Source organism: Solenopsis invicta, chromosome 11 (genome assembly GCF_016802725.1).
Source record: "Solenopsis invicta isolate M01_SB chromosome 11, UNIL_Sinv_3.0, whole genome shotgun sequence".
Taxonomy (NCBI): domain Eukaryota; kingdom Metazoa; phylum Arthropoda; class Insecta; order Hymenoptera; family Formicidae; genus Solenopsis; species Solenopsis invicta.
The window spans coordinates 13,978,421-13,990,031 of record NC_052674.1 but is presented as its reverse complement, the minus strand read 5'-3'; the positions used below and the strand labels follow the sequence as shown (position 1 = coordinate 13,990,031).

The window sequence follows — 11,611 nt, the reverse complement described above, 5'->3', positions numbered from 1 at the left end:
CGTTGTGTCCTTTTCTCTCATACCTGATACATATCATTATGTCTCTGAAGGGTACCAAATAATGTATCCCTCTGATGAATTAATTCATATTAGTAAAATTGTTGAAAAATGCTTTATAAATTTTCATGGTGACTACTTTTCCCAAGAAAATTATGTAATACACAAAATAATTACACTTGTTAAAGAAAATATCGAATACTATCAATGCATTCTCGATGAAATATTATAATTAATGTTTGGTACGAACTCGTACTTATATACGAGTAGAAAAATAAATAAAAAATATGTTCAAAAAGATAGTAGTTAACATTTAATGTTAACGTTACGGCTGAAGAAGGTCAAGTAAGACCGAAACGTTTCGTAATCACAATCTTTTTAGATTTTAATAAATTTATTAAATTAATAATCGTCTTGCTTGTTTACGGCCTATAATTAATCTGTGATTTATAACACGAGCGCGAAACCATTGGTTTAAATATATCAGAGTTTTTTTTTATATAAATAAAAGTCGTTTATTATTATCCTTTATTATATTAGTTTTTTTCCTTTAATATTATCTTACATTTATATACTTTATTATTATCTTACATATCGTAGTTGTCGTTAAATGAAATTGACCAGAAATAATCAATTACAATTGGTACTGAATTGGTCACAAACAGGAGATTTTAAAACCAGCTCTTAGAAATTGTAATAATATTACGATATTCTTTGATTACTACGGAAAAGTTTATTTATAAAAGCCCGCGATGCTAGAAATGGCTAGAAATCGGTCCGAGTTCTCAGATCGAAAAGTTTGTAACCAATCAATGTTTAGCTTTTACGGAAAAGTGACAAGCTAATTGATCACACAGTTCTCAGCTCGAAAAGTTGCACCGAGTTTTAGCATTGTGGAGATGAATCTTAAGATTTTCTTTTCAAAATTATCGACATCTTCCATACGTTTTTTATATCGAATTTAATGTACATTTTATTATAATTATACGATAAGTGCAATCATACTACATTCACGCACGTATATGATAAAAAGAGACCGAAAGAATACTAAATGACGTGCGTGCAACGAAAACAAACACATTCAGTTGTAACAACTTTACGGAGTTAAACAAGGTTGGTACACATGGGGACTTACGGTCAAAAAATAAGTGAGAGGGCAAAGAATTAGAGAGAGACGCTTGCAAACTGCGCCCACCATGCATGCATGCATAGTATGGAAGGATGTGTGAGATAAGATCTTTTGTAAACCAAGTCCCTCTTCCTGGCTGTATGTAGCTGAAGAAAATAAACATTCATTCATTCAAAAATCCGCGAAATACGCTTCATGTGAAAGAAGACTTTTAAATGGCGTAACATATTTTAGTAAGTTACTAAAATACGCAAATTACGCTACGCAAGTTACGCTCCATGTGACGGCACCCTGATATGAATGGTCTATTTGACGCTTCGGAACGCTCCCAATAGCTCTTATTACGTCATCAATACGTCATCGTTTTCGCTCTCGATTCGCTCTAGGTGCTTTCCAGCTACGACACAAGTCGACACTGTGTAACACAGTGTTCATTAGTGTGAGTAAGACAACTAAAATTTTCTCTCTTACACTAATGGACACTGCATTACATAGTGTCGATTTGTGTCGTAGCTGGAAAGCACCCTCTAACTGCCTCACCTCGGGAGATGGGTTAGCTGGAGCGTTTCAATATTTGGCGGGAAATTACGACTTGAGCCGTATTTCGATTCGCGCTCAAACCGCTGTTGGCTTCATCAATAGTTTGTTTGGGGCCGTATTTGTGTTCATACATGTTTAAACATGATATATCAATTGACAATAAAAAGGAATTATTATCATTAACTTTCTTTGTTTTTGCTACGTTCTACATAACCTTCAATTTTAGGCGTTCTTCGTTTTCTTCGATTCATAACTCATTAAGCAAAATTCTATTTCTTCTTCCTCATTATCATATATATAAGATATTATATCGTTGAATGTATTATAAACATTTACTAAAATTGGAACTGATTCCATTATTAAATTTGGATAAACCGCGGCTAGTTGATTCAAGTGCTACAACTGCTACAAACTGGTCCACTTGTGTAGTGATTGTAATATTGGTAACACTAATGGACCGATCATAGCGTAGCGTTTAGAGCGTAGCATTCAGAGCGTTCAGAAGTACTAAATGGACCGCAGCCTTAATCTCAAAATTTGGACCCAGTTCTGATTGGTCTAGAGTATGGTTTACTGCGCATCTGGTTACTTGTTTCACCTTTCTTCTTACATCATGATAAGACCGACGGACCAATAAAAATGTTATGTAAATCAATATGACAACTTTATGCTGGATGCTCATTGGTCCATCAGTCTTATGTTGTGCTTATGTTGTGTTAAGCCCGTATCAGACTACGCATTGAAGATTGAGATTGAAGATTAAAGATTGAGCTCTGGCCAATCAAAATAAAAGGAGTTAAAATTTCCTTGTTTTGATTGGTCAAATTTCAATCTTTAATCTTCAATCTCAATCTTCAATGCGTAGTCTGATACGGGCTTTATGGATTTCATGTGTGAGATCCTTCACCAGAAATAGAAAACAAGTCTTTGGTGTTTTTGAACGCAGTTTAAGGGCCTCGCACATGAAATGCATAACGTAAGCACAATATAAGACCGATGGGCCAATGAGCATCCAGCATAAAGTCGTCATATTGATTTACATAACATTTTCATTGGTCTATCGGTCTTTATGTTGTTCTTATGTTATGTTATGCATTTCATGTGCGAGGCTTTTTAGTACACCCAAGAACTTTGATTCTGTCCATGGGGAAATTTTCCAAACTAAAAAGTCGCTATCTTTCTACATACTTACAGTTTATGATTAACGTAACGACCAATAAGCTCTAGACGTTACATTAATCATAGGCTGTGTTCCGATATAACTGCCAGTACTGGCAGTGGTCAAAAATCCGTTCCGTTATTGGTACGCAGCGCACTGCGACAGCATCTAGTAACATCAATGACGTCATGAATGGTAGCCATATTGCCACTGTGACTACTGCAGCTTCCAAGGTGAGGTAGCTACAGTGCAATATGGCTACTATGGCTGCGTTCCGATATACACTGCAAGTACTGAAAATCTATAGTTCATGTTACGTATACTATAGATTTTCAGTACTGGCAGTGAATTTCGGAACGCAGCCTATGCTGTTCCGAAATACGATGCTATAGCAGTGCTGGCAGTAATGCAGTAATATTGGAACAGTTGTGACAGTGTACTGTCATGACGTCACATTTACTGCACTGCCAGTAAAAAAGGAACACAGCCATAAACTGCGAGTATGTAGAAAGTGGTGACTTCTCAGTTTGGTAAATTTCTCCATGGACAGAATCATAGCGTTTTTCATTGGGAAAACTAGTGCGCACTGAATGTGCACTTGCTGCAGGTAATTTGGCGTTTCCGTTGGCACCGTCATCGCGCGAACCGAAACATCCAATTGTCAGCGGCGAGTGCACACTCAGTGCGCACTAGTTTTCCCAATGAATAACGCTATGAGTGTGCACTCGCCGCTGGCAATTGGACGTTTCGGTTCGCGCGATGACGGTGCCAACGGAAACACCCAATTACCTGCAGCAAGTGCACATTCAGTGCGCACTAGTTTTCTCAATGAAAAACGCTATCAAATGCCTCGTGCCCACAGGACGCGGCAAGGCTTGCCGCGCGGCAGAAGTTGGCTGAGGAATATTTCGATAGCCAATCAACGTCTCGTTCGCCTGGATATAATTTCCGCCTCGCGGCAAAAGTTGGATCGAGTTCAACTTCATGATTGGCTACCATGCCAACTTCCGCCGCGCGGCAAGCCTTGCCGCGTCCTGTGGGCACGAGGCAAAAGTCCTTGGGTATACGGCATTGATGCTACACTCGAATGCGCATGTGCAAAAAAATGATTCCTCTAACAACACTGCAGTGGCGCAAACTTCAGAGGGTACGACAGGGCACAAGTACGGACAGGTGAAGCCCCGGCTAACGTTTTTCTCATCGGTTTTTTTCCATAGATATTGCGTCGTGGTTGTCAAATGAATATCAACCCTTTGTCATTCCGTTGTTTCTTATATTCCGAGTATTTGTGTTCTTTTATGGTCTTCTATACCATCATCGATTCTCAAAGTGTCTCCGAAGCGAGAACATCCGGATACACGATATTTTCGACAGCCGATGTGCAGTGTACCCGGTCGACGAAAATCTCCAAGAATTCTTGAGTGATAAATTGTTAGAATATCGATATGGATTTGTTGTTTTTTTCTTCCATAGATGAGGCCACGAAGACGTGGCTTGATAGCCTGCATCGAATGTGGGCACTATGTAAGCATTTAATTTTATCCTCTTGTATTTTTTGTTACTTTTTTCCAAATTTTTTCATACGTTGTTTGATCGCGTGCATTAAACGTACATTCGTATGAATCGCAGGGAAGAAGTGCGATGGTGTCAGTAAAACGTTGACGGATTACTTCGAGACGGCACCAAATCCATATCTCAGCACATTGAGAATTCTTGTCAACATCTCGGATTTTGATCACATGACGAATAGCAAATCGCTTGCGTTTGCAGGTTTGCAACCTAATTTAATTATAGCTTTTATGATATATATTTTGTAATGCAGCTTTTACAGTACATAATTTACAATAGTAACTTGTAATATGTAATTTATATAAAAAATTTATAAGGGATGATTGCTAAGTACAAAAAAATTATGTGAAAGGAATATTAGCTTATTTTAGGAAGAAGTCTGATTTATGTAGGTTGTAACTGTTAACTTATACTTTAAAAAAGTTCAATACTGGAATTTTAATATTTTTGTCGAAATTTCTTTGAACTTTAACTCTATAAGCTTTCTTCACATGAGTCTGATGTACTTTGTGCGAGTACTTATTTTTTATGATTTTTTGCAATACAATTAAAAAAAATTGAAATTACTTGGAAATAAAATATTTTCGATTCAAGTCTTATTTATCATCTTTATCAGACTCTGAGGTATCAATTTTATATATTACGAGCTAAAAAATATGCTTTATGTTCATAGATATAGCATGTCAAAGTTATAGGGTCCTACAAACTTATATGTGAAAAGGAAGGTAACCAAAAATATGTGTGAGGAGCTAATGGTAGAAAAGGATTTATAATTCTGTGTAAATAACAAAAAGGTTACTTTATGTGAAAAATATTGCATATAATTGGTAAAATAGAACTGTTGCTAGCATCCCCCCCCAAAAGACTGCCTCTTTTGTGGCATGATATTGTTTATTTGTGTCAAAGGTAAGAAATGACACAATAAATTAATTTCTATGTGCAGCTTTAATTTTTAGGAAAAAACTAAAATATACAGGGAAGTTATTAATACTGGCAAAGCCTTTCTAAAGATTCCCTTATGTTTTGGATGTTAAACATTCACTGTTAAACATTGCATTAATACTGATAAAAACATAATCTTCTTAAATAATTAAATCAAAATGGACAGTTTATACATTCATAGCTTTTTTCTATGTAAAATGGGTTAAAAACAAATTTTTGAAAAGCAAAAGTTTGCACAATTTGCAAATTGCATAGTTTAAATATAATTACAATAAATATAATATTAGATCATCTCACATGTTTGTAACTTAATAAAATTGTTTTGTTTCTTTTTTTCACATTTTCTTTGTAGTATGGTTTGGAACATAAAATCGCTGTGCAGTGTAAAGAGATATATCTTTTTGTGAGACAATTTAACTATGAAATCTTTAGCTACAATGTTGATAGATGTTCCATAAACTTTTTCATATTTTCTTTTATACCTTAAGGTAATAATAGTAATAATAGTATGACAGATTTATGTATACTCTAATAAGATGCCAAAAGACGTAAAAAGTGGGACAATCTAATTTTAATTTTTTAATTTTATAAACTTTGTTGACTAATACATACAAATTTTTTGTATTAGTTAACAATTTATTTGGTAGTTAATTCTTTCCATATGGATGTTTGAATTCTGATATTACTGCCTACAGTGCCAGTTTTGGAATCCATTTTCTTAGATGCTCTTATTATATTGTGAAAATGTTAATTATTACAAAATACAGTATTATAAAAACTATACTATTTAATAGAACATAGTTTGTATTCAGAAGTCTAATTGATAAAATAAAAAAAAAATTTTCTTTTTTCAAATCCTACTTTATAGTTCTGAAATAGATTAACGATTGATAAGGAAATGTTTCGATTGTGTGCATAGAAAATTAATTTAAAACTTTAAAGTTGTTTTTTTTTTAAATCATTTTTAAAATTACAGGACTCGAAAAAAATGGCTTGACTGATTGATTTGAAATTGCACAATTATTACTGTACATTTTTTTGCAGTTTGTGAATTACAATTTGTTTATATTTATCAATTATATAACTTTTTTGAAGTTGCAATAAATGCTGAAAAGTATAACATATTTTTTTTTGTTTTGCCATTTTTTTATATTTCAAAGTTTTAACCTAAATGTTGATTTAGTAACTGCACATTCCAATGTAGAATATTGGTAAAAAAGAAAGATGAACCTATTTTCATTACAAGACCGTCGGGAATTTCCCGTAATTTTTATATTTTTCTTAATGCGTCAAATTCAATGGATCAGGAAAGGTTAGCAGAGAGCAGAAATATCATTTTAACTCTGCAGCTTATAAGACAAAACTTTATATCAAAACAAATAAAATGTTTTATCTTAAATGGTTGTTTAGTTTCACAATCTACTTTCAAAAAACAGTCAATTTTTCATGGAGGCTTTTGAACCAGAAAGACTTCTTAAAGTTTATAAAATTTTATTTTTAGCTTTTGTTTAAGAAATGTCCAAACACAAAGTGGTTTGCTAATATTGGTAACTTTTCTTTACAACTATATCTAGCAATTATTTAACTTTTTATCTACATTATTTTTAGATACTTTCTACGTACACACTGAGTTATTTATGTTAGAATTAATTGTCATTATTTTTACAAATATAAAAAAATTCTTAAGTGACTTTTATATATACTTTAAGGGGATGCTAAAGTCGTCAATTTTAGCGATTAAACAGTGACTTGTATATTATTTATAATACATCACTACATGTTATTACATCAATATTGTACGCATATATATGAATAAATTTTCGTATAAATTTTTATACATTTTTTGTATTAAATTAGATGTTTAACTCTAATTCTAAAAACTTGACTTTGTTTCTTTGTCTAATCTACATGTTTGGAGATTCCAATTTTGTAAAGACGGATTACAGAGCTTTTATATCAAGCAAATATTATGGACTTAACAGCTGTGGACGTCATATTGGTCTAACAAATGATAAAAAAAGATCTAAAAAATTTTTTTCATTTTTTTGCAGAAAATGTATACTTTATTAAGGTCCATACTTTAATGTGGATTTCAAATCTCTTTAAGTAATACTTTTTGTATTACTTAAAGAAAATTTGTTACAACGCCATTTACCAATTTAAAAACATATACAATAAGTTATTAATATTTTTTATTTTTTTAAATTGTAACATTTACATTCAATAAATAAAGACTATGGATAAATTGACAAATGTTCATAGGCATAAAGTGATTAATTTTTTAGGTCTTAACAGTATTCTATATATAATGCAATTTTAACAATTTTATTTTAATAGAAGTTTGTTATAATAAATCTTTTATTCATAAGAAGTATATTTTTAACTTTACTTTTGACTGTTAGCTTACTGTTAAAAGTCATCCGCATATGAGAGCAAGATGAAATTGACAAATTTTTAAAAACTCTAAATTTTAAAAAATTCTTATTATTTAACAGCTTGTAATTTTTACAAATAATAAACAAGATTTAGTGAATCAGAAAAAAAAGATTATTATTTTTACATTATTACAGAAATTAAGAAATTTTAATGTCGTCATCTTACTTTTCTTTCTTCTAAGTTAAACATAAAGCAGTTTAAAACATATGTTTAAAAGACTTTTTTTTCTAAAATAATCCAATTAATATTTTTTCAATTTTTGTACTTAGGAATTACTCTGTATAATATATAGAGAAGAATGAGGTAATAAATCAAACCTATTTGCAGTTTTTGCTCTCTATAAGGTACCAATAAAGTGCAATCATAAAACTGAAGTTGGAAAGATAATTTAATTAATTTTTGTTTAACACCATTTTGACATATCTCTTACCTGTGTTGAACTATAATGGAAAATATAGAAACGTTTCTTTTTGGTTCGATTTGGAACTACTAGTCCTTGGTTTTTCCTTTAGCAACATTGCGTAGGATTGATAGTTTTTACGGAAGAGCTGGTTAAAGTTAACAAATAAATGCTCTTGTCTATGTGGCGCTCATGACCGACGCGCGCTACCTCTGTGAAGTTAGCACCCCATTTTCAAAATTTTAAGATAATTCATAAAGTTCCGGCTCTTCTCCAAAGAGTTCTAAAGTTCCTGATAAATTTAGAAAAGAGTTCTGACGTTTAGACGTAAAAAATAGGAAATTGAAGATTTGGTCAACTTTACGTTTTTACAATTCGAAAATTAAATGTAACTTTTTTATTTTAAGCAGCAGCGAAAAAAGTTATAATACTTTTTGATAGAACTTTTGTAGCAATATTCAGAACTCTAAAGAAAATATAAAAAATATTTTTTTTTCACATAAAATAAAAAATTTTGATTCAAAAAATGAAAAATTGTCAAAAGTCTTTTAATTTTAATTGAGGAGCGCGCGCTTCTCACTCACTTGTTCTTAATCTTTAGATAATATTTATAAACAATGTCTCAGATGTTAATACGATTATAATTAGTTCACGGCATTTTAAGATTGTATATAAGATTGTATATAAGTTTTCTGATATAAGAATCAATTATGAATATCGGGCTTCAATCTTCTCTTCTATATTGTATTGCTTAAAATATGAAAAGTTAATAAAATAAATATTAATTTTATTCCTTACGCAATAAACAAATAAAAAAATAATTTAAATCTATAGGTCCATTTGAAAATAAAAATAAATCTATAAATAGTAAGACGCTTTGCATGAGCTGAGTATTTTATTATTACACATTTACATATTTCAAGTTTTGTATGATAATTAAACAACATCAACAAATGAATAGTTTAAATAGTATCTAAATCTAAACAATAGTATACTAATTAAGTAAGTATATAATCATCAAATGATAGAAAATTGTTTTATTGTGTAATAGTTATTAAAAATAACGAAAAGTATTTAAGATACTTTATGAACTAATTTTCTTTTTACTTTTTTTACAAGTAAAAATACAAAGAACTTGTTCAAAGTTATGAATTTTTTAAACATTACGTAAATATTTAAAATCTCAGTAATAGGTTTATTGGTATCTTAAAATTTATCACACATCTTTCATACTTTTACCTAATTTTAAGTAAGACTTAAAAAATTGTAAAAAGATAAAAATTGTTTTGGTACAAAAAAAAAAGAAAAATTATACTTTTTAAAAAATAAATGAAAAAAAAATTTTCTTGAAATGTAGCAAAACAATTTTTAACTTTTTACAACTTTTTTAATTCTGATACTTACAATTAGATATGTTTGAAAAATTTATGATAAATTTCAAGATATCGATAAAAGTATTAATGAGATTTTCAGTATTTACGTAATTATTATAACATTTAAAAAATTAATATCTTTTGAACAAGTTTTTTGTATTTTTAGTTGTGAATAAATGAAAAGAGAATTAGTTTTTAAAAAAATTTTTCTTTATTTATAAAACAATTATCTACAAAATATCGAGAAAATTTAAATTTTTTGAAAAATAAATAATTTCGAAAAAATTACTTATTTTTCAGAAAATGTAATTTTTCTTTCTTTTTTGTATCGAAACAGTTTTTATCATTTTATAATTTTTTAAATCTTGTTGATACAATTAGATAAAAATTTGAAAGATGTATGATAAACTTCATGATACCGATAAAATTGTTACTAAGATTTTAAGTATCGTAAATATTTTTTGTTATTTTTAATTACTGTTACACAATAGGACAATTTTCCATCATTCGAGGATAACGTACTTACTTAATAAATAAATTATTCTTTAGATTTAGTGATACTAGTTATTTATTTAAACTAGTTATTGATAGATATTATTTAACTATCATACGCAATTGTGAAATATTTAGAATAATAGAACACTAGGTTCGCGCAAAGCATCTTAGTAGTTATACATTTCTTTTTATATATATTCAGATGAACCTATAGAATTAAACTATTCTTTTATATATTTATTATGTAAAGAATGAAATTAATATTTATTTTATTAATATTTGTTTTATTAACAATAACGAAACGTAGAGGACAAGCTCGCTTATTTACAAATGTAATTAGAAAACGATAAAACGACTTTATACGAGCAGATATTTTTCAAATGTTATATGGTTATATTTATTTTTTATTCAAGTGTTATTCTTACATCTAAAACATACGTCTCAGATTTAAAAATAACGCTTGAATAAAAAATTAATATAACTATATAACATCTGAAATTTAATATCCGTTTATATAAAGTTGTTTTATTGTTTTTTAATTTATTTTATTAACTTTTCATGTTTTAAGGAATACAATATGGAAAAGAAGATTGAGGCTTGATATTCATACCCAGCAAAAATTTTTTTATATATGTATACAATTATATATAATCATATAATATGTATTTTTATACATATTATGTGATTATATATAATTGTATACATATTTTATACATAATTATATATCAAATATGTCCATACATATTAAAAAAATATATAATTGTATTATATATAAAAAAATTGTGCATAATTATGTATAATTATATATTATTTATATATTATATATATTTTAATATATATGGACATTTGATACATAATTATGTAACTGTAATATAACTGTATATAATTATATATGAAAAATTTTTTACTGGGTATTTAAGACTATCTTATGTACAGTCTTAAAATACCGTAAACTAATTATAACACAACCGTATTAACATCTTAAGACAATACTTATAAATACTAAAGACTAGACCAGTGTGAAGTTAGTCTCCCAACATTTTAAAAAATAACTATTTTTTAGCTTATTCGATTGCTCATTGTTTGCACATTTATGCACACTTTAAAGGAACAAGTAAGTGAGGAGCGCGCGCCGGTTCTGAACGCTACATAGACAAGAGCGTTTATTTGTTAACTTTAACCAACTCTCACGCACAAACTGCTCGTTTTACGCATTTTTACTAAAGAAAAAAGTTATTTCTTTTAACATAAGGTATCATGTCTTGTACTCCGAAAGCACGAATTTTGGGACACCTTGTATTGTATACACATATGTAAAATAATTATCACTATTGATTTATGTAACAGAAGAAAAATTGTGTAATTATGTAGGGTCTGTTTTGATAAATATATTTTGAAAACAAGAAAAGAAGGTACACAGAAACATGTTAAAATAAAATTAAAATAAGTTTGCATTCCATTTTTATATATCAAAGGTAATGTAACGAGTTTTTTTAACATCAATAATTTATAAAAATTACTTTTTCTAATAATTGTAGCAATGCTTTGAGATATTATATGTATAAAAGAGA

General features: G+C 29.3%; 1 protein-coding gene across 3 annotated transcripts in view; it reads left to right on the top strand.

Annotated features, from left to right (window-relative positions):
- Nucleotides 1–3,828: 3,828 nt before the first annotated feature.
- Nucleotides 3,829–11,611, top strand: part of LOC105193061 (exonuclease mut-7 homolog) — a 28,283-nt gene continuing 20,500 nt past the window's right edge. Inside the window, exons 1-3 of one of the 3 annotated variants that reach the window (XM_039455211.1) lie at nt 3,829–3,972; nt 4,043–4,349; nt 4,455–4,595. In XM_039455211.1, the coding sequence (XP_039311145.1) occupies nt 4,271–4,349; nt 4,455–4,595 (220 nt within the window). In that variant the 5' untranslated portion in view covers nt 3,829–3,972; nt 4,043–4,270. Of the gene's footprint in view, nt 4,350–4,454; nt 4,596–11,611 lie in introns of all 3 variants that reach the window. The other 2 variants (XM_026140137.2, XM_039455213.1) reach the window with 2 other exon arrangements.